This window comes from Mizuhopecten yessoensis, unplaced genomic scaffold (assembly GCF_002113885.1).
Source record: "Mizuhopecten yessoensis strain PY_sf001 unplaced genomic scaffold, ASM211388v2 scaffold11177, whole genome shotgun sequence".
In the NCBI taxonomy this organism is placed as follows: Eukaryota; Metazoa; Mollusca; class Bivalvia; order Pectinida; family Pectinidae; genus Mizuhopecten; species Mizuhopecten yessoensis.
The window spans coordinates 1,249,418-1,275,382 of NW_018408918.1; the positions used below are offsets into that span (position 1 = coordinate 1,249,418).

The 25,965-nt window shown below is 34.6% G+C and overlaps 1 protein-coding gene across 1 annotated transcript; it reads right to left on the reverse strand.

Annotated features, from left to right (window-relative positions):
• Positions 1-200: 200 nt before the first annotated feature.
• LOC110440281 (probable 4-coumarate--CoA ligase 5) lies at positions 201-16,160 on the reverse strand. Its single transcript, XM_021483255.1, has 12 exons — positions 16,052-16,160; positions 10,446-10,819; positions 9,608-9,815; positions 8,945-9,063; positions 8,099-8,304; positions 6,368-6,539; positions 5,764-5,932; positions 4,906-5,003; positions 3,512-3,653; positions 2,373-2,455; positions 1,599-1,773; positions 201-1,252 (listed from the first exon to the last, which is right to left on the reverse strand). Exons 2-12 carry the CDS (start codon positions 10,803-10,805, stop codon positions 1,149-1,151), a joined length of 1,836 nt encoding a protein of 611 aa, XP_021338930.1. The 5' UTR covers positions 10,806-10,819; positions 16,052-16,160; the 3' UTR covers positions 201-1,148.
• Between the last annotated feature and the right edge of the window lie 9,805 nt (positions 16,161-25,965).

Genomic DNA, 25,965 nt, shown 5'->3' on the forward strand with positions numbered 1-25,965 from the left:
GTTACTCTATCGTTATAAATCTCTGATTTTGATAGAGTTCCTACAGGAATAAGGGAAGAATCAATGTGCATCATCATGGTTTGGTGTGTATTCTATAATCATAGTAGAACATCTTAAATACACAAAAGTTAATTTTCAGAAGTCAAATTAGAAAGGGTAACAACTAGAACAAAACAAAGAACCAGAGACGATCATACGTTTTTCAAAATGGTTAAACATTTTATTCACCAAATACTTGACAGCCGTAATAATACCTCTGATAAAATGTAAATAAAAAGATCTTAAACGTACGAGCCTGTCTAGTTGTGGTGAACACTGAAACCCATTGTTTTTATCTCAAGTCATAATCCAAATATCATCTCGTTGTCCAGATACCATGGAATGTCTCAAAAAGATTGTGTGTGTAACCCTTTTCCCGTTATTTCTAAATTGCCCCTGAAAGCTATGAACACTCAAGAAATCAGACTAATATTGGTCATCTGGAAAATCTTCATAAGCCAACTATTCTCCCTTAAAACTTATTCAACTAAACAATATTACATTGTTAAATGTTTCAAACATTTTTATTGCATTTATTTAAACAATTGACATAAAAAAAACAATTTTACTAGCGCTCCGAATGTTTTACAGATGATCTTGGTATTAATTCGGACAAATACGGTATGGTGGGATGGTGAAACCAAATCACGTGGCCTACATACGTCACAACACAGAGCATTCATCTAATTAAAACAAATTATTGTACATAATGACGTATGAACACATAAACTTAAGCTTACATTCTCAACCTCCACTTCCATCATACAGTACACAAGCTCACACAAGATATGTACATGCATGCAAGTTGAGATCATAAACTAAATACAGAAAATATAACTATACGCTAGCGTACAAGATGTACCTACTTTTGTTTGAGATGTATTTCGAATAATCAAGATTTACCTTATAAAGTCCTATTACCGCACTTATCTTTGTAAACCAATGCTTTTAGTCTAAAGTAAACAAATTTAAAACAAACTTTCAATTTTTTGCTGGAGTGAAACTGCAAATCAGAGAAAGAAACATACGTCTTGAAAGGACTAGAATATATTTCATTCATCGATACGTCTGAAAAGGACTAGAATATTGTACATGATTAAAAGAAATCGTTATTTTTTAAGTTGACGCCTAAGGATTTTTCCACTGGCTGTTTTTGGTATGGAGTCTGTCAATTCTACTCCTCCTCTCAACCACTTGTACGGTGACAAATGCTCTGGAAAAAAATAGAATAAACATTAACGACAGGGAACTCATTGTGTTTCACATCCGCATTGAAGGAGTTTGGCAATATATCGAAGCTTGAAATTTGAAACACTATATAGAGAAGGACATAGTATTTTTTTATTGCAGAAAAAGTGAAATCCTGAACTTGTTTAGAGGACGAATAAAAATTCAAAACAAATGGCGACATTACTTTTTAAGGTGGCTAACCCCATTAACATCTATTATTTGAGGTGATATTTTTACTGTTATAAACTGGTAAATTTTGTCACTTATTCTTCTAAAGTACAAACGCAACATTGTCTGTAATATAAAGTCACATGCAAGATGATTCATACCTTGTACAAACTTGGAAACGTCCTCCTCTGTGAGTTGACAGTCGGTCTTAGGGACGACAAACGCTCTGGGGACCTCGCCGTGACCTTCGCCAGCCTCTGACGTCACACCAATCACTGCCACATCTTCTACCATAGGGTGGGTACAGATAAGGGCTTCTAGTTCGGCAGGCGCCACCTGATGGCAAATGTAAGAGAAGAAAAGAATATCAAGAATTATCTTCTTTCATAGTTTTGATTCACATATGTCTTATCTGAAATCATATGAATGTTCACAAGTAATAAGACCATTCAAGTGCCATCTCACTTAGAGACAAGGAAAGGATACATTTACATAAACAAATGGATACCGTTACACAAAACTTTACTCGGTCTCACTCTCGCTCAACTATGACATTTGGTGTTTGCATTATTCAATCATTTTTCAGACGCATTAAACAATTTATCTTAAGTCAATGATAGACAAATGATCACGGGAAGACAGTTACCTAGTTGTCAAGGCTAAAACACTGACGTGAAAATGACGTCGCCAAGGTCATTACTGTTTTTTAGGTTCTTGACCTCTAGTCAACATCAGTGTATGGTTACCAATTGTATACTCGGAAGGCAAAATCATTACATGGATATCGAAGTCATTATCTGTTAATCAGGTCTATTTGAGGGAATGTCATAATCGTAATGCCATAATGGCCATAATGTGGTCTCTCAGTTCATTATCTGGAAGTGCACGTAATGATCTGTTATCCAGGATCATTACATAATACTTAAGGTAATTACCTGGTAGCCCTTGTACTTGATGAGTTCCTTCATTCTGTCTGACACAATAAAGTATCCCTCCTTGTCATAATGGCCGATATCACCTGGTTAGGAATAAAGAAAATCACAGTCATGAACTACTATTAAAAAAGGCTAACTTTTATTTTCAAGAATTTGAAAATGGAAAGTCACTTGAAACAAAGAGCAAATGTTATGGAAAATCAGGATTTTTAGTTTTGGTATACATCAAAGATAACCCCTTCCAATGCTACTTCTAAGAACAATCAGCCACAACTCTTACTCTATAAACTAAGCAACTACATGTATGTACTACAATACGCATGTAACGATTCAACTATAACGACTATTGTCAGAACCTTCCGTCCATAAATACTTCCTGTATGTAAACAATTATAGAAACTACTGCCTATATGTACTGTATCTAGTCAACCATCACCACTGCATGCCTACATGTTCCATAACTAGTCACCAAATACTTCTACTTTTACATAACTAGCCATCCATCTAAAGATACTATCGTATATAACCAGCAATCCATATATAACTGTTACCTTGTTGTAACCAGTGATCAGTTCAATAGCTACCATAGCTAGTCATCTATAACTACTACATTGTATGTAGCCTGTCAAGTGACTACTGCCGCCATGAAACAAGTCACCCACAACTACTACCTTTATGCAACTACTCAAACGAAAATACTTCTTGAGTGTTACAAGTATCCCACAACTACAACCCGTATGTAACCACTCAACCATAACTACAACCAGTATGTAACAAATAAATCATAACTACAACCTGTATGTAACCACTCAACCATAAATACTACCCGTATGTTACCAGTCAGCCATAACTACAACATGTATGTAACCACTCAACCATAACTACTACCCGTATGTAACAAGTCAGCCATAACTACAACATGTATGTAACCACTCAACCATAACTACAAACTGTATATAACCAGTCAACCATAACTACAACCTGTATGAAACCACCAGTCAATCATAACTACAACTTGTATGCTACAAATCAATTATAATCACAAACTGTATGTAACCACTCAACCAAAATGACTATCTGTAAGAAACCCGTCATCCATAACTACTACCTGTATGTAACTACTCAACTATAAATACTACCTGTATGTAACCAGCCATCCACAACCATTTCATCTGTAGCCTTCTGGTTATTGAGATAGCCTTTCATCACTTGTGGCCCCCGTATCATGATCTCACCGGTCTGTCCCTGGAGTAACGCTTGACCAGTCTCAATATCCACTACCTGAAACGCAAGTTGTTTAATTATCTACAAATTAAGTTTCCAGAAACATGATAACATCAAATACATCTGACTTGCATCAACAACAAATGTTCTGAAAGAAGAATTCTCCTTCAGGTTGACTAACTAAGCCTTTTCACAGGGGTTCAACTTTGTTATATTAGTGCTCTGGCCATGTGTCAGCAACCATTCATCACGAATATATGAATCCACTAAATTAATACATTATAGAGTATGTCTTAATAAGTGGTTTTAATCTTTAACTTTTGCTTCCTCAGTTTACACTAATTGACCTTTGATTATCACTTTAGTCATAATGACTCAAAGCCTCTCCATGGCCACTAAGAATTAAAATTGTTGTTCGCTCAAACATGCTGTCTCCAAAGGTTTATCATAAGACAGCAACCATAAAATTCCGGGCACAATCAGTTTTTATTTTGCAACCTTTATTAAACCATGTGCTCGTTTGAACTTGTAACCTTGACAGCTCTATTAACTAGGAATTCGTAACCCTGACTTATCTACTCACTAAGAACTTTGAACATTGAATACTGCCAGGGATGCGAGAGCGTGACTTCCCAACTGAATAGAAACTTTGACCTCTCCGTCTGATAGGAAAGTTGTTTATTTATTTGCATTTCCTGTACATTCGCAAAATGACAATTGTAAGTTGCGGACGGTTTTTGGGCATGCAACCGTCTTGAAAGTATCCCCAGTTATGTAACAGGAAAGACTTTTTTAATATACGACAAATGCCATGACCAATGGCACGGTGGTTTAAGCTCTATGCTTTATAATTTAAATAAATAGAAATATCTATACCACATTTGATATAGCGCCTTATCTAGCTAGAATAAGACACTCTGAAGCGCTTGATAGTACATAGATGTATATAGTATACGATCAATATAATTAGCATATGCATTAACTGTTACATTAATCAATAGAATTTGAGGAATTTGCAAGAGCTGTCTTGTCAGGCGCTAACTACAGTCCTTTGCCATCTGGCTTATATCTCCGTATATGTGTATGCCTGCGTGTGTGCTGGAGATGTTTGGTCCTAGTATCGAATCTTCTTAGCGGAGACAAGATGTATTTAAATCATCGTTAAAGTAAATGGGCAAGTAAATCAAAGTTATAAAAATGGAACCTGCTTCGTTGGCGATGAAGCACATAGAACTTTGACACTAATCGTGTCGTGCCATCGGAAATGCTTCAGAACTTACCAACCTATATTGTCATATTTCCAGCTTACCTTGCCGTCTGTGTTTGTCACCAATTGCCCTATGGTCCCCTCCTTCCCCGGGTATGTGTCATAGTGGGTGAGAGGACTACACTCCGTCAGACCATAAGCTATAATGATGAGAGATAAGTAATTTCGTATAACTCATAATGAAGATATGTATGCGTAGAGGAGGAATATTAGAGTTATTATTAACAGTTTTTGATTCTGCATACTTCAAATTCATTTGCTCATGACAAGAGCGATCAGTTTGTCTAAACAATCCGTAGCATACCCTCCCAAACCTCTATCGCAATTTGTACTCTTGCTTAAAGATATCAGGCATGGCATAATCTTTATTTTACCTATACCTTTGCTAAGTACTTTTAAAATTTACTTATTTTTCCTTAAAAGTTCTTGGAAGACTTAAACACAACCAACCCCTTTCAAACTAAAAGGAACTAGTAATTCATCAAACAAACTCTCTAGCCTTTCACCACATTAAGTCACAAGTGAAGTATGAAGACTTTAGGCAATATGGTCTCATTTCGCTCGTTATGCCCTTGTTACTTTAGGTGTTGTTCGTGATCATATATTTGAACAAACTTGATACTCTTCACCTCTGTTAGCGACTTGATGAATGACTTCATGCATTGCGGGTCCTTTAGATGACGTTATTTGACACTTTTGATAATTATTTCCATCCTTAGCTATTTGCCGAATATCATAACTTTGCGACAGATGCATAAGCTAAGAAAACATAAATGAAATCAGCAATGTCTTGATCAGGTGAACTGTTCGCCCTTAACATAGTCCCTGCACGATCATGCATATTTAGGAGTTTGGTCTTTTAGAATCACATCTCCATGCGCTTTCTCACATGTAAGCTACCTTGTGTGATGTCCACATTAAGCCTGGTCTTTGTCTCCCCCGTCAGCCCCACCCCCAGGGGCGCGGCTGCACACACCAAAGTCTTCAGGCTGCTCACATCAAACTTCTCCACAAGGGGGCTCTTAGCCAGAAACAGTATGGTTGGTGGCACGATATGCATGTATGAAATCTAAAAAATAATCAATTCAAATAGTGAAATGGCATATATGTGTTTAGAAATTTTAAACAATAAAATGTGATTAATAAAGGCTCAATCGGTTTTGAACACAAACAGGAATTATTATTTTTTTCGAGTTTTCGCAATCGTTTGTTTCCCTTGTCAAGCAAAGAGTATAAATGACCCGGTGTCTCGACTCTAAACCGCTGAAAACAACTCACTAAGCCACAGTGTGCCAAATCAGTCAGGTCAGTTGTCAAAAATCATTTTGCCCAATTGCACTCATATTTTGCAGGCAGATAGGGAGATTGGTAACATGTTTACCAGTTCCGCCCCTTATTGGATCTTAAATCGTTTAGAAACCCCTAGTTGCAATAATGTTACAGTTCAAAAAGGGCTTTAATTAGCAGAATATTAACCAATTGGTTCACATTAAATTGTACTTACTTTATGCTCTTCTATGGCCCGGAGAAATACCTCCGGCTCAAACTTAGGCATGACGACTAGTTTGGTTCCTAGGCAGATTGCACCAAGCTGTACCGGAACCATTCCGTAAATATGGTAAAAAGGCAGGAAACCCATGAGACATTCGGTGTTGGGATCTAGCTTCATTGGACCTCTGTTACAGACATTAACATGTAATACTATCGATGTCAATGAAATGAAATTGACCAATACATATATATAACATATATTTTACATAAAAATGCGTTTAATTTTTGCTGGTTTACTTTCTCACTCCTTGGTGGTTCGTTGTATTGATTGTCATTTTCTGTGTTGCATGTAAACGGGTATGTATGCTACACATATGTTTAGCAGTGTTGTACAAGGCAACATAAATGTATAACTATCAGAAGTTAAGTAAACATCCTTTTAACTTATAAAACGTACTTAATGTCTTGTCCTACGAATGTCCTAAACTGACTATTTAACATTCTACACTTTTACTTTCCGTTGACATTCGTAGGTTACAGTCATATGCAAAGATGTGATGGTGAATAAATACAACAAGTGTATTCATAGAATCATATGCAGTTAATAGTCATATAAATGACATGAAATCAATAACATTTTATTTGAAAATTTCATTTAAATGTTTATCACAACTGTTTAAGCTAACTAGATCAACAAATATCGGACAGAGCTCATACAAAGACTTTATTTGAGCACTGCGTTGCACCGTTACATACAGAACGTTACAACAAGGCCTAGTTACACTCTAAAGCTTGAGTGGCGAACTGTTTATCAGCCTTGTCATCGATACGATTACACACTTTTATTAATTTACTATATACCTACAATCAGAGATAAAGAGAAGGTAAATAAAGGATCTTAAATGAGTTTCAAGTTCTCTGTCAACTTATCTTAATCACTCTTGTTGGCTCGAATGGTAGGGCTCATGGGTCATAATGTAGGAGGAAACCAGAGAAAATCTACGTCATCGGGCAAATGGCCCCATACCTTTTCTCGTCGATCGAGAAATTGAACATCGGTCGTCTTGATAAAAGGTGAGTGCGCTATCCTTGCGCCACCAGACCACCCTAAAGTTTAAGTTTCCATTTCATACGAGATTTATGAAACGAGTCTAAGAATTGTTTATTTTAGCGAACCTATTGCAATATTTACAAATGAGAGCAAAGTAGCAATGAAGACATAAAGCTAGACCATACAAAGGCATGTCAGAGAGGACAGTGACCAGGGAAACGGTCTTGAAACTATCGCCTGGCCTCAAAATCTTACAAAGCTACTGGCCCAATCTCAGTCCCTGCTAATCACGAAGACTGAGGCCATCGATTGTTTGTTGTCCAGAGCAATGTACACTAGCAATAATAATGGCGTAATGCCAGATTTGAACAATGCCTTTATCTGTAATACTTCTATACCTGCAAGGAGATTGAACGCAGCTTCATGAAATATTTCGACTAACACCAAGTTTCGAAAAGACCACCAACATGGAGACGCAGATCCAATTGGTCATTATCGACGAAACTACCAATAAAATATCAAAAGGTCAACAGCTAAACATCATACTTCTTGATATAGTAAAAACTTTAAATAAAGTACCCCATTCCAGACTGCTATAGCAATTGAAACTTTGAACCCCAATCGTTTATACCAGCAAACAATACAGTTTGGCCTAGGATGAGGTATGTGGGGCTTTCTTGGAGTGGGACACACCTGATGCACTGGACGAGGTTTGCCACTAAGTTATTATGAGTAAGTTCCACACCCTTCGGCAGCCCCGTTGTTCCACTAGAGTAGGGCAATGTAAGGACATCCGTCATTGGGTCGATGACAACATTTTCCGGAAATGCCTTCCCATCATCCTCGGCCAGATTCGAGAATGGGACACACCCCTCGCCTCCCCCTATCGATATCACATGCTGGAAAATCATGATTTTTGTTAGTTAAATGTTCAAGGAAATCAACGTTTCTATTTGAAGTGTAATACATGTACAAAAAAAATCTTTACACTAATAATGTTTTCCAAGCAATGTTTAGCATGATATAATATGAAAGATAAAGGCATTAAAGAATTCTCAAAAAGATCTCAAAATGTTGTTGGGAAGCAAGGTGGCAAATTAAATGATAAGAAGTATAATGAGGTATCACTGGATATGTGTATATATATAAAATAAATAAATTTAAATCGCCTGAAAAGGCCCATAGATGGGCGAAAGCGAAAGCCGATTATACTAGTCTTCGTGTTTTGCTTTATTTATATATATAAATATATAGATTTAATTTCAATATAACACTACTCGTTTTATTTCACTTTGCTTATTGCCAATAAATAAATTCCAATGTCTCTTTTCCCTTATCTTGACAATTCCCTTAATGTTTTCTTTGGTATATCGCCAAAACCTTTTTACTGTGCAAAACATTCCCGGTACAAATTGTGGCAGTATATGATATTGACAAAGGAAAAGACAGAAAGACACAGATTTAAGATATCTAGATACAAAACCACATTTATATAAAGACAGACAGGCAGAAAGACAAACTAAAAACACATAATCTGACCTTAATGTTTTGTTTGACTTCTGGATCAGACGCCAAGGCTTTTCTCACTGTTTCCAGCATGCTTGGTAATGTAACTATGGCAACACATCCAGAATGTTTTAATTGGCGGCCAAGTTCACCTAAAAATGAACAAAAATATTTTGTAATTGCTATAGCAATGTCTTAAAATAAACTACACAATATTAGCCTACATGGCTGATAACCACACATACGAAATATCGTGACCTTGGTATTTAGGTAACCTTTATATATTTGAATTTAAATGCATATGTCCTTGATCAAATAACTTTGCTGGGTGCAGGAAATGTGGAAGGAGCTGAATTTGGCTTCCTAACAAAGAACATTCTTTCGAGCTCTTCGATTTCCGGTAAATATATTAGTTTTGCACTTATTTAAAACCCCTAACTCTACCCCCATCCCATCCCCATAATATGATATATCAATGTATTGATCCGTAAGTGATGAACTGTATGTGATGTTGACGATGATCTAGATATACAAGTGACCTACATTATCAGATGGCCACCATATACAGGTGACATCACTACATAGATGTAAGACCTTGGATAACAGGTAACGTTCTACACGTGACCTGCCAATACAACTGATATATCGTCTGATACTCTACCAGATCACAGCCCTTCACCTAAAAGTAAAACTTACTCGGAGTGTACACTGGGTTAGCGGTACTGAGTACGATCCCCGTGGCGCCACAGGCAAGGAACATTACTGGATACTCCATACAATTTCTTGCAAATATGATAATTTTATCACCCTTTTTGTACCCCATTCTCGTCAGTCCACTTGCCACGCGCACAGTTATGTCTTTCAGTTCGGATGCGGACTGTTTCCTTCCTGTTGAACTGTCTACCTGTCAGAAAGAAAAAAGAAAAAATATATAAAATGGGACATTGGATAAATTAGCGATGTCTTTGAAATGATATGTCTACCACAAATCATTGGCGTTCCTTGCTCCGAGAAACTAAATAGGTTTAACATGTGTAAATTTGTATAAAAAGTTACTTTAAATTCATTAAGATTGACTGAACATTAAATATTTTATTATATGATATGACTTTATTGAATGTAACACACAATCTTATCCTATATTTATCTTAAACCTTGTCTATTCAATCTCAATTATATCTCCCCCGAATATGTATAGGAAAGAGTGAAAATGAAATGGTCGAAATCGTCTTTTGTAGCATGATATAATTATACTTATCTCCAAATGAGATTTAGGTCTCGTGAAAAAATCCCCGCAATTTAAAAAAAAAAATGTCTTTTGTTTTTGGGGGGTTTGGGGGAATTATTTTGTTTTTTTGTTATTAATGCTAGGAATAGTGAATTTAGAACACTTAACGCTTCTACTTCACTATTTTACATGCGGGAGACAAAGAGACAGGATGAGTTGAAACAAAAATCATAAAATTTATCAGTGAACCAGACCTTTCTGGTTTGGACAGCGGTAATGCACATTCATTCATCATTCATTACTTACCAAGCACACTGGACTCTTGTGGTCATCCAGCTGTGAGAAGACGTACTCTGTAAAGGTGACTTTCGGTATATCCAGATCTTCGTATGGACTCCTGACGATGTTATTACCGTCTTTCTGCGAAAACACATCCTGCGACCTGGGTGCCCCATAGTACCAGTTAACAGGAGCACAGATTGAAGTTGTCTCCCTTTTAAGAAGTCTCTGTTCTTTGGTGGTCAAAGTTGTGATACACCTTCCATTTTGAATAATGTCCTGCTGCGCTCCAAAACATATATTGCCAGATTTACAGTGTCTTTCCAAAATCCCTTGTGTATTTCTAAACTTTTGGCAGTACCGAATGAGTTTGGAATTTAGTGACATTTTTCACCTGGCGTCTGTAATTACAAAACAAATGAATTGGAATCATTTATGGAAAAATCGAATGTCAAGATGTCACTGACCCAATTTCCATAAAAGTTTTTTTAACACAAGGAATTCCTTAACTAGCAATTTGCATTAGGAAGTATTGCTGTTCGTGACAATTTCCTTCAGATATTACCATATTCTAATAATTCTGTCCTTAAAAATGCCTTTCCTCTGGAAAAGTAAAGTTACAGAATTCCCTCAAGTTAAGAGAAGGCACGTTCGTTAAACTCGGCCTGGTGAGCTGGCACTAAGCCTATATGCATGCGGCACTCCTTGTTTTTTTATAGTAAAATATATTGTGCCTTATAACGTGGGTGTAAAGATTGACTTGTGAAAGATAAATATATAAATTTTCAAGGATCATTTCTTGTAAAGATTAACCTCCATATAATACCTTGGTAAATGACTATGCGTGATATATTCAAACACAGTAAATGGTAGCAAAAAATCAAATAGAAATAGACAGACCGCGAAATTTGTTACGTTGTCTGACACTTTGCCTATTTCTGATGACTTCATTGATTTACAGTTTGTCAGTTGTTTCAGTTAGAAATGTGTACACATGTCATTAATTGTAATTGACGACTGCATATCATTGCATTTCAGGACATCGACATCTGACACCTGTTTGTTTAAGTTCAGGTCGTGGTGACCTAGCACTAGCTAACCTAGTATCACAAGGCAAGAGGTATTTATATACATTATATACACATCATTCAATACTTTTAATATTTATAACATTGATAAAACATCGTATATATTTACAAAATTACTCTAATGCGCTTTACATTATACACAAACACTTAATGTGCAAATAACCCTAAACGTATACGTAGTTTTTACGAAACTAAAAACATGGGAATTGTCATTCCCCTTTCATAACGTCGCATTCAAAACCTGTGCTATGAGTTAAAAATCAGAGAGAGGGTTTTTTGATAGCAGATGTGTGTAACTATGCAGCTGAATCACTCGCGTTGTGATGGCTATTTAAATTGATCTCGTCGTGGAGATTTAGTAATAATACTACATGTAGTATGTAACATGGCCATCAGCGTTAAGTATTTGTAACTATCATAGCAGGAAATATGACATGATAACCAAGGTAGAATTATTATCTAATCAAACCGAATGTCTAGTGAATTTGAAATAATACCCTGTCGTTTGTCAGTAACATCGATCTGCAATTCACCATTCAGGATTTTATCAAGGACACAGGTTAACATCGTTCTGCGTTCGTACATGCAATATATATGCTTAGTCACACAAAATTGTGTCAAAATTCATATTACTGGATTATAGAGATAAAGCCATTTGGTTAGATGTTCCGTCGTTAAAACATTCAATCTGCTGACTTTAGCAAGAGTACTACTGGTTATATAGACTATACTGACATACGAGTGATTCAGGATCCTAATTTGGCATCATTCCATTATAAAAAGACATGAAAACTTGTATGTATTAATATGTATTAACGGTTAATTAGTCCAAATATATTATTACTGTACTCATATATTTAACGTGAAATGAAATTAATTACATGTATTATGAACTTTTGTGTTAGTAAACCTAAGTATGGTCATTTTCTGAATGGTTGTTTGTTTGTTCATGGTTTTGTGTTTTTGCAATAGCTAAGGCCATGTGAAAACGGTTCCATGGATGATAGCAAATATAAATATAAATATTTTGTACATATCCAAAGACATATGTAAACTGTGCTGTTTCCCTGAAATGCCACAAGCTGTATTAAGCTACTCAACCAATGAACAATATTCTGACAACTAGCTCACCATATTTACATCGGTATTATCAGCCAACACCAAAAAGATGGAGTGGAACTAATATAAACAATGTTCGAAGCCTAAAGTGTTGCATTTGTGTCTGCAGATAAACATAACACACCAAAGAAAACCGAAGTTTTAAGGAGACCCCCACATTAGTCGCTGGGACAGGTTCTCCGGTACTGTATCAGAATTTTAAAGCACTGTTGGATACACAGGATAATATATAGATTGACTATCTTATAATATTACACTGGATATAGTTCTTTTGTTTGGCAACTTCGTCTTTGCAAAAGCTATTAAAGATTCCAAGATGAGGAGCATTTTAATTGTACATAAAGCATCTGTCCTTACATTAAAAAAATCAAAATAAACAAATGCAGCATGAAGCGACATGCACAATCTAAAACTGTGATTATCATCCAATCAACCACACGTTTTGCTTGTCTGTCTGACATCAGTATATGAAATACATGTGTAACACTACCATGCTTAAGCATTAGCTTTCCATGGCCACCTATAGATCGTTGTCAAAGTTACCGTATATAAAAAGGACTCTAAGTTAGGACGTCCTTACTGTATAGTCGATCGTTCAGAAAAAAATAGAGAAACAGGGAAATAATATTACAAGATCTTTTTACTACTAGATTAAGACCAAGGGATGTATGCGGTAGATCTTAACAACAAAACAATGTAAGGATTTAAATCAAACACATCACACCAGCGATATACCCCATGTATTAGTTACCTGTATGATATAGGACGAGGTACGTGTGTATGAACACGTTCAGGGCACAAAATGGAACTATATGAGTTTGTCACCATTTTATTAGTTGTCACGATCATTGCCATTAGTTGTCAAAATCCTGGCACAGGTACTAAAGCCTCGTCTGTCAATACACCTGTACGATTACAGTATAGGTGTTTTGACAGGCGAGGCTCGTACCCGTGATCCTGGTAATGCTTTCAGCATTTTGCACTGTAACATATGGAAATCGGTATTTCAGGCAAGCATCAGTTTGTTGGAGAAGTCAAAAAAAACTTGCAATATTCAATCACAGTGTTAAAACTCGCCTTTTTAGGTCCATTTTCAACTGTAAGTGCACATGATTGGTTCTGGTTGGAAGAAGGGTAACATACTTGTAAATGCTTCTATCATTATTATAACTATGCCTCCCTATTTTCCGGAACAACATGCATTCGAATCATATCGTATAAATAAATGTATGTCTTGTTCATATATAGGACGCTTTATAAATGATGTGTATTATGATCATCCTGATCAATTTTGTCACTGATTTTGAGCGGTATGGGCAGATTAAAATGACCTGTCGCGTTATTTTTTACCTATAGCGATTTCGTTTTGTTAAGACATACCCACCTATTCACTGTTAAAAGTTATGCTAATCATTTTAGCAGAACAGTTGGTTTAATGCTATATCACTTCTGTGATATTTTTATGATTCATTTATGAATATACAAATAATGTTTGAATTTTAAGGTACTTCAGTACGTTTTTATCGAGCATGATTGGAGACACATTGAAGGCATAAACAGAAAGTCTGTAATTAATGGTCCACCTATCAATCCATTTGCTTATAGATCGTTACAGAAACATGTACATCGTGTGTAACCTTGAGTGTAACCTTGATGACCACAGCAATCTCTCTCGAGTAGTGGTATGTTTCATAATATATGATAAACACACTTTACATACTATTTAATTTGAAATTAACTAGAGGGATTTTACACACCTGTCTCTCTGTTTCAACAATAGTCTAGAGTTATTTTGATTTCCAAATATTTGGCTCCTATCATCACCGATGAGCCTTAAAAGAACGAAATAGCTGTATGGTGCCATGTTAATTATTTTTGACTTACTTTATCATTCACAAAATGTCTTTCAGATGAAATCATCTGATCTTAGAAAAGAGGAATAGTTTAGCAAATTAACATGCTGAAAATGCTCAGTTGGAAGGTCGAAAATCGGGAGTCTCCAGTCTTCATAGGAGAGCTGGCAAGTATGGTGTAAACGCATTGTGTGTGTGTTACGTGTATCTTCAAATACAATCAAGCAAAGTAAATTGATCATATAGGAGTGAAAACGTCCACGTAGGTTGAATAGTGTTCACGCCAAAAATTATTAATTATGTTGTGCAAAATCTGTATGCAACTAAGTAGCTACAGGTATAAGGTGGCCGCTTATAGTTAGACACCCGTTTATGGCAAGTTATAAATACATTTTACCTTAACAAACAAAAAACCACTTCACATGATAATATCCTAAAATCTCGAAAATAAGCTACGACTTTATTTATGTAGTAAGGAATCCCAATTAGCTCGAAGACCATCTATTTTCAATCAGGCTTATTGTTTAGATACTACGAGAATAGTATATTCAGATAGAGCTGCTTTTATATATTCAATTTATGTTTCTATTATACATTTTGACAGTGTGTTGATAACAGATGTTATGCACATTTCATACATTATAAAAGAATGCAGTACGGTTATTCTCTATAAATAGTTTTGGATTCAATTATTTTCCATGCTATTTATTTTTAATTATCTTATTCTTATTAATCAATATCATGAATTCACTTATTGAATAATTCCTAAAAAGGATATTTTAGAAATCCTTCGGAGATCCTAAATTTGTATGTACAGCTATTCCGTCTTTGCATATTGCAGAGTTATCTTCTCTTGGGAGCAGGTATTGATTGTTACGTCACTTGTTTGTGAGAGTAACGTCATCAATTTTTGAGAAAACGACGTAATTTTCTCACACAAACCAATGACGTAACAATCAATACCTGCTCCCAAGAGAAGATAACTCTGCAATACGCAAAGAAGGAATATACACTGACCATGTGGTGACCACGTGATTTTGTTTACAAGCAACATCAGCAATATAGCCAAGTTACACTGGCCATTCGATCAGCTGATTGCTCACCACCATGTGACCCGGCTTTCAAATTGGTCACCTGAGGCCTTTAAAACAATTTAAATGTTAAATAGTCCTAACCAACTATCGCTGTACTGTTTGACATTTGTCACGTATAGATCTATTTATTTCTTTTGAATACTTGAGTTGTGACGAAGTAGATTTATATTACTAGCCGAGGAAGGTTATTTCCCGAATGCAGTTTACAAAATTTAGCTTGCAAAACAACGTTCCCAAGTCTTGGCTTAGCCTTTAAGAAAACAAATGTGTAAGTATACATATATCATTCATTCATTCTTTATAAGACACGTCCGTTATCTCAAACTCACAGTCAAAATCTGGGTCATATTCTACAAGAACCGCTGATTCTGCTATCGACGTATTAAACCAGTTAAACTTCTGTTTACTATATCAGAAGCTATAGCAATGATATATTGTTCTTTTGCACTTTGCAGATGTTGTTGACAAGCTATACTTACCTTCGATTTGACCAAGACACTAGCACGCAGGCGGTACATCAAGCTATAGCCAGCTGATCTGATCCAGCAGTTTGACCTATATACACGGAGCGCCGTACAAACAGAAGCCTTATTTAAATTATATGGAACGCCATATCTGCCTTGAGTCACCCTAAAGGATCCTTACAATCGTATCAGCACGGACTTAGATAGACTTAATCTAATTCCATGGTATAAGTATCGTATGGGGATGCGTATTTGAAAGGGGTCGATCGACCATAAATCATAAAAGTTGGTAAGAAACATTGCATTTCTGTTTTCTTTATAATTAGGGAGCGGCTATTATTTATCAATGTTGGTGAAATATTATTGAAATTATGTTCACGTTTCAGACAAGTAATTATTATTTATCTATGATGGTATAATATTATTGATTTTTTTTTTCATTTTCATTTTGCAACAAACATTCTGTATTATAATATTTTTACTTGTATATAGTTGACATCTTGTCATAATGTCCCATATGTAGGTGAAATAATCTTTCTGATCTGCGAGATATTCGAAAAACAGAATGCGCACGTGTTGGTTCCAGGGTTTGGTATCCGAACAGAGGTCAGCTTTATACTTATTTAGACTGTATAAAAACTTATGTTTAATACATTGTCCGTGTGTCTATTCGTATGGAGTTCAGTGCGATAGTTCTCAGTGTACAGTTATATTGTCTTTTCATTTCATTTCCTTCTTGATCAATCTCCCCTGTCCGTATTTACCGCTGGTTTATAGATAGAGATACACGCTTGCTTGCTGCATATTTTCGTCTACCAAATACATTTACAAACAAAGCATGGTTGCTCACCCGAAATCCGTATAGTATACTCCTTTAAGTAAAGCTATCGCAGGTTTGAAAAAAATATAGTAATGCATTAATAATTTAAATAAATGTATAGACTGTGGGATTTTTTTCTTACACGTCACGTGAACCTATAGCTATAACTACATGTAATAGCATAGTACATGATATGGACACTGATACTGTTTTATTTACATGATAAAGGAAACTAAATCTTTCAAACGTTAAACATATATAAAACCGTCACTAGTATCACCAGAGTGTCAATAGCGACTGCCTTTATGATATGGAAGGAACGCCGTATCACTGTCTGCCAAATGTTACATAATATATAACGTCGTATCTGCCTAATGTTACATAATATAGAACGTCGTATCTGCCTAATGTTACATAATATAGAACGTCGTATCTGCCTAATGTTACATAATATAGAACGTCGTATCTGCCTAATGTTACATAATATAGAACGTCGTATCTGCCTAATGTTACATAATATAGAACGTCGTATCTGCCTAATGTTACATAATATAGAACGTCGTATCTGCCTAATGTTACATAATATAGAACGTCGTATCTGCCTAATGTTACATAATATAGAACGTCGTATCTGCCTAATGTTACATAATATAGAACGTCGTATCTGCCTAATGTTACATAATATAGAACGTCGTATCTGCCTAATGTTACATAATATAGAACGTCGTAACTACCTAATGTTACATAATATAAAACGTCGTATCAGCCCAATGTTACATAATATAGAACGTCGTATCAGCCCAATGTTACATAATATAGAACGTGGTATCTGCCTTATGTATCATAATATAGAACGTCGTAACTGCCTAATGTATAATAATATAGAACGTAGTATCTGCCAAATGTTACATTATATGGAACGTCGTATCTGCCAATGTTACATAATATAGAACGTCGTATCAGCCCAATGTTACATAATATAGAACGTGGTATCTGCCTTATGTATCATAATATAGAACGTCGTAACTGCCTAATGTATCATAATATAGAACGTGGTATCTGCCTTATGTATCATAATATGGAACGTCGTAACTGCCTAATGTATCATAATATAGAACGTCGTATCTGCCTAATGTATCATAATATAGACATTATATGGAACGTCGTATCTGCCAATGTTACATAATATAGAACGTCGTATCAGCCCAATGTTACATAATATAGAACATGGTATCTGCCTTATGTATCATAATATAGAACGTCGTAACTGCCTAATGTATAATAATATAGAACGTAGTATCTGCCAAATGTTACATTATATGGAACGTCGTATCTGCCAATGTTACATAATATAGAACGTCGTATCAGCACAATGTTACAAAATATAGAACGTGGTATCTGCCTTATGTATCATAATATAGAACGTCGTAACTGCCTAATGTATCATAATATGGAACGTCGTATCTGCCCAATGTTACATATTATAGAACATCGTATCTGCCTAATGTATCATAATATAGAACGTCGTATCTGCCTAATGTATCATAATATAGAACGTCGTAACTGCCTAATGTATCATAATATGGAACGTCGTAACTGCTTAATGTATCATAATATAGAACGTCATAACTGCCTAATGTTACATAATATAGAACGTCGTATCTGCCTTATGTATCATAATATAGAACGTCGTAACTGCCTAATGTTACATAATATAGAACGTCGTAACTGCCTAATGTTACATAATATAGAACGTCGTAACTACATAATATAGAACGTCGTATCTGCCTAATGTTACATAATATAGAACGTCGTATCTGCCTAATGTAACATAATATAGAACGTCGTAACTGCCTAATGTATCATAATATGGAACGGCGTAACTGCTTAATGTATCATAATATAGAACGTCATAACTGCCTAATGTTACATAATATAGAACGTCGCATCTGCTTAATGTATCATAATATGGAACGTCGTATCTGCCCAATGTTACATAATAAGGAACGTCGTATCTACTTAATGTTACATAATATGGAACGTCGTAACTGCCCAATGTTACATATTATAGAACGTCGTATCTGCCTAATGTATCATAATATAGAACGTCGTAACTGCCTAATGTATCATAATATGGAACGTCGTAACTGCTTAATGTATCATAATATAGAACGTCGTAACTGCCTAATATATCATAATATGGAACGTCGTAACTGCTTAATGTATCATAATATGGAAGGTCGAAACTGCTTAATGTAACATAATATAGAACGTCGTAACTGCTTAATGTATCATAATATGGAACGTCGTAACTGCTTAATGGATCATAATATGGAAGGTCGAAACTGCTTCATGTAACATAATATAGAACGTCGTATCTGCCTAATGTAACATAATATAGAACGTCGTAACTGCTTTATGTATCATAATATAGAACGTTGTAACTGATTAATGTATCATAATATGGAACGTCGAAAATGCTTAATGTATCATAATATAGAACGTTGTAACTGATTAATGTATCATAATATGGAACGTCATAACTGCTTAATGTATCCTAATATAGAACATCGTAACTGCCTAATGTATCATAATATGGAACGTTGTAACTGCTAAATGTATCATAATATGGAACGTCATAACTGCTTAATGTATCCTAATATAGAACGTCGTAACTGCCTAATATATAATAATATGGAACGTCGTAACTGCTTAATGGATCATAATATGGAAGGTCGAAACTGCTTCATGTAACATAATATAGAACGTCGTATCTGCCGAATGTTACATAATATAGAACGTCGTAACTGCTTAATATATCATAATATAGAATGTCGTAACTGCCTAATGTATCATAATAAGGAACGTCGTAACTGTTTAATGTATCATAATATGGAACGTCGAGAATGCTTAATGTATCATAATATAGAACGTCGTATCTGCTTAATGTATCATAATATGGAACGTCGAGAATGCTTAATGTATCATAATATAGAAAGTCGTAACTGCTTAATGTTACATAATACTGCTTAATGTATCATAATATGGAACGTAGTAACTGCCTAATGTAGCATAATATGGAACGTCGTAACTGCTTAATGGATCATAATATGGAAGGTCGAAACTGCTTCATGTAACATAATATAGAACGTCGTATCTGCCGAATGTTACATAATATAGAACGTCGTAACTGCTTTATGTATCATAATATAGAACGTTGTATGTGGCTTATGTATCATAATATGGAACGGCGTAACTGCCTAATGTATCATAATATGGAACGTCGAGAATGCTTAATGTATCATAATATAGAACGTTGTAACTGCTTAATGTATCATAATATGGAACGTTGTAACTGCTTAATGTATCATAATATGGAACGTCATAACTGCTTAATGTATCCTAATATAGAACGTTGTAACTGCCTAATGTATCATAATAAGGAACGTCGTATCTGCCTAATGTATCATAATATAGAACGTCGAAACTGCCTAATGTTACATAATATAGAACGTCGTATCCGCCTAATGTTACATAATATAGTAATATATCATAATATGGAACGTCGCATCTGCCCAATGTTACATAATAAGGAACGTCGTATCTACTTAATATAACATAATATGGAACGTCGTAACTGATAATATGGAACGTCGTAACTGCCTAATGTCACATAATATAGAACGTCGTGTATCTGCCTAATGTTACATAATACAGAACGTCGTATCTGCCTAACGTATCATAATATAGAACGTCGTAGCTGCCTAATGTAACATAATAAAGAACGTCGTATCTGCCTACTGTAACATAATATAGAACGGCTAATCTGCCTAATGTGACATAATATAGAACGTCGTCTCTGCCTAATGTAACATAATATAGAATGTCGGAACTGACTAATGTAACATAATATAGAATGTCGTAACTGCCTAATGTAACATAATATAGAATGTCGGAACTGACTAATGTAACATAATATAGAATGTCGGAACTGACTAATGTAACATAATATAGAATGTCGTATCTGCCTCATGTAACATTATATAGAACGTCGTATCTGGCTAATGTAACATAATATAGAATGTCGTAACTACCTAATGTAACATAATATAGAATGTCGTATCTGCCTCATGTAACATTATATAGAACGTCGTAACTGCATAATGTTACATAATATCGAACGTCGTATCTGCTTAACGTATCGTAACTGCTTAATGTATCCTAATATAGAACGTTGTAACTGACTAATGTATCATCATAAGGAACGTCGTATCTGCTTAATGTATCTTAATATGGAACGTCATAACTTCCTAATGTATCAATAATATAGAACGTCGTAAATGCCTAATGTTACATAATATAAAACGTCGTAACTGCTTAATGTTAAATAATATAGAACGTCGTATCTGCCTTATGTATCATAATATAGAACGTCGTAGCTGCCTAATGTAACATAATAAAGAACGTCGTATCTGCCTAAAGTTACATAATATAGAACGTGGTATCTGCCTTATGTATCATAATATAGAACTTCGTATCTGCCTAAGGTTACATAATATAGAACGTCATAACTGCCTAATGTTACATCATATAGAACGTCGTATCTGCCTAAAGTTACATAATATAGAACGTCATAACTGCCTAATGTTACATCATATAGAACGTCGTATCTGGCTAATGTAACATAATATAGAATGTCGGAACTGACTAATGTAACATAATATAGAATGTCGGAACTGACTAATGTAACATAATATAGAATGTCGTAACTACCTAATGTAACATAATATAGAATGTCGTATCTGCCTCATGTAACATTATATAGAACGTCGTATCTGGCTAATGTAACATAATATAGAATGTCGTAACTACCTAATGTAACATAATATAGAATGTCGGAACTGACTAATGTAACATAATATAGAACCTCGTATCTGCTTAACGTATCTTAATATGGAACGTCATAACTCCTTAATGTATCCTAATATAGAACGTCGTAACTACCTAATGTTACATAATATAGTAATATATCATAATATGGAACGTCGAAAATGCTTAATGTATGATAATATAGAACGTCGTAAATGCCTAATGTTACATAATACAGAACGTCGTATCTGCCTACTGTAACATAATATAGAACGGCTAATCTGCCTAATGTGACATAATATAGAACGTCGTCTCTGCCTAATGTAACATAACATAATATGGAACGTCGTAACTGATAATATGGAACGTCGTAACTGCCTAACGTATCATAATATAGAACGTAGTATCTGCTTAATGTTACATAATATAGAGCGTCGTAACTGCCTAATGTCACATAATATAGAACGTCGTAGCTGCCTAATGTAACATAATATAGAATGTCGGAACTGACTAATGTAACATAATATAGAACGGCTAATCTGCCTAATGTGACATAATATAGAACGTCGTCTCTGCCTAATGTAACATAATATAGGACGTCGTAACTGCCTAATGTAACATAATAAAGAACGTCGTATCTGCCTAAAGTTACATAATATAGAACGTAGTATCTGCTTAACGTATCATAAAATGTATCATAATATGGAACGTTGTAACTCCTTAATGTATCATAATATGGAACGGCGTAACTGCTTAATGTATCCTAAAATAGAACGTCGTAACTGCTCAATGTTACATAATATAGAACTTCGTAACTGCCTAATGTTACAAAATATAGAACGTCGTATCTTATAGAACGTCGTAACTGCATAATGTTACATAATATCGAACGTCGTATCTGCTTAACGTATCTTAATATGGAACGTCATAACTGCTTAAGGTATCCTAATATAGAACGTCGTAACTTCCTAATGTTACATAATATAGTAATATATCATAATATGGAACGTCGTACCTGCTTAATGTTACATAATATAGAGCGTCGTAACTGCCTAATGTTACATCATATAGAACGTCGTATCTGGCTAATGTAACATAATATAGAATGTCGGAACTGACTAATGTAACATAATATAGAATGTCGTATCTGCCTAATGTTAAATAATATAGAACGTCGTAACTTCCTAATGTTACATAATATAGAGCGTCGTAACTGCCTAATGTATAATATGGAACGTCATAACTTCCTAATGTGTCATAATATAGAACGTCGTATCTTCCTAATGTTACATAATATAGTAATATATCATAATATGGAACGTCAAAAATGCTTAATGTATCATAATAATGTTACATAATATAGAACGTCGTGTCTGCTTAACGTATCATAAAATGTATCATAATATGGAACTTCGTATCTGCCTATTGTATCATAATATAGAACGTAGTATCTGCCTAATGTTACACAATATAGAACGTCGTATCTGGCTAATGTAACATAATATAGAATGTCGTAACTGCCTAATGTAACATAATATAGAATGTCGTATCTGACTAATGTTACATAATATAGTAATATATCATAATATGGAACGTCGTAACTGCTTTATGTATCATAATATGGAACGTCGCATCTGCCCAATGTTACATAATAAGGAACGTCGTAACTGCTTAAGGTTACATAATATAGAACGTGGTATCTGCCTTATGTATCATAATATAGAACGTAGTATCTGCTTAATGTTACATAATATAGAGCGTCGTAACTGCCTAATGTAACATAATATAGAACCTCGTATCTGCTTAACGTATCATAAAATGTATCATAATATGGAATGTCGAAAATGCTTAATGTATGATAATATAGAACGTCGTAACTTCCTAATGTTACATAATATAGTAATATATCATAATATGGAACGTCGAAAATGCTTAATGTATGATAATATAGAACGTCGTAACTGCATAATGTTACATAATATCGAACGTCGTATCTGCTTAACGTAATGGAACGTCGTAACTGCTTTATGTATCATAATATAATATAGAACTTCGTATCTTCCTAATGTTACATAATATAGACTTCGTAACTGCCTAATGTATAATATGGAACGTCATAACTGCTTAAGGTATCCTAATATAGAACGTCGTAACTACCTAATGTTACATAATATAGTAATATATCATAATATGGAACGTCGTTAATGTATCATAATATGGAACGTCGAAAATGCTTAATGTATGATAATATAGAACGTCGTAACTACCTAATGTTACATAATATATAACGTCGTATCTGCCTAATGTTACATAATATAGAACTTCGTATCTGCCTAATGTTACATAATATAGAACGTCGTATCTGCTTAACGTATCATAATATGGAACGTCGTATCTGCCCAATGTTACATAATATAGAACGTCGTATCTGCCTAATGTTACATAATATAGAACGTCGTATCTGCCTAATGTATCATAATATAGAACGTATCTGCCTAATGTTACATAATATAGAACTTCGTATCTGCCTAATATTACATAATATAGAACGTCGTATCTGCTTAATGTATCATAATATGGAACGTCGTATCTGCCTAATGTATCATAATATAGAACGTATCTGCCTAATGTTACATAATATAGAACTTCGTATCTGCCTAATGTTACATAATATAGAACGTCGTATCTGCCTAATGTTACATAATATAGAACTTCGTATCTTCCTAATGTTACATAATATAGAACGTCGTATCTGCCTAATGTTACATAATATAGAACTTCGTATCTGCCTAATGTTACATAATATAGAACTTCGTATCTGCCTAATATTACATAATATAGAACGTCGTATCTGCTTAACGTATCATATTATGGAACGTCGTATCTGCCCAATGTTACATAATAAGGAACGTCGTATCTACTTTATATTACATAATATGGAACGTCGTAACTGCCCAATGTTACATAATATAGAACGTAGTATCTGCCTAATGTATCATAATATAGAACGTATCTGCCTAATGTTACATAATATAGAACTTCGTATCTGCCTAATGTTAAATAATATAGAACGTCGTATCTGCTTAACGTATCATATTATGGAACGTCGTATCTGCCCAATGTTACATAATAAGGAACGCCGTATCTACTTTATATTACATAATATGGAACGTCGTAACTACCCAATGTTACATAATATAGAACGTCGTATCTGCCTAATGTTATATAATATAGAACGTCGTAACTGCCTAATGTTACATAATATAGAACGTCGTGTCTGCTTAACGTATCATAATATGGAACGTCGTATCTGCCCAATGTTACATAATAAGGAACGTCGTATCTACTTTATATTACATAATATGGAACGTCGTAACTACCCAATGTTACATAATATAGAACGTCGTATCTGCCTAATGTTACATAATATAGAACTTCGTATCTTCCTAATGTTACATAATATAGAACGTCGTATCTGCCTAATGTAACATAATATAGAATGTCGTAACTGCCTAATGTAACATAATATAGAACGTCGTAACTGCCTAATGTTACATAATATAGAACGTCGTAACTGCTTAATGTATCCTAATATAGAACGTCGTAACTGCCTCATGTATCATAATATGGAACGTCGTATCTGCCCAATGTTACATAATAAGGAAAGTCGTATCTACTTAATATTACATAATATGGAACGTCGTAACTGCCCAATGTTACATAATATAGAACGTAGTATCTGCCTAATGTATCATAATATAGAACGTATCTGCCTAATGTTACATAATATAGAACTTCGTATCTGCCTAATATTACATAATATAGAACGTCGTATCTGCTTAATGTATCATAATATGGAACGTCGTAACTGCTCAATGTATCATAAGAAGGAACGTCGTAACTGCTTAATTTATCATCATATGGAATGTCGAAAATGATTAATGTATCATAATATAGTCTTCGTAACTGCTTAATGTATCATAATATGGAACGTCGTAACTGCTCAATGTATCATAAGAAGGAACGTCGTAACTGCTTAATGTATCATCATATGGAATGTCGAAAATGATTAATGTATCATAATATAGACTTCGTAACTGCTTAATGTATCATAATATGGAACGTCGTAACTGCTTAATCTATCATCATATGGAATGTCGAAAATGATTAATGTATCGTAATATAGAACGTCGTAACTACCTAACGTTACATAATATTAAATGTCGTAACTGCTTAATGT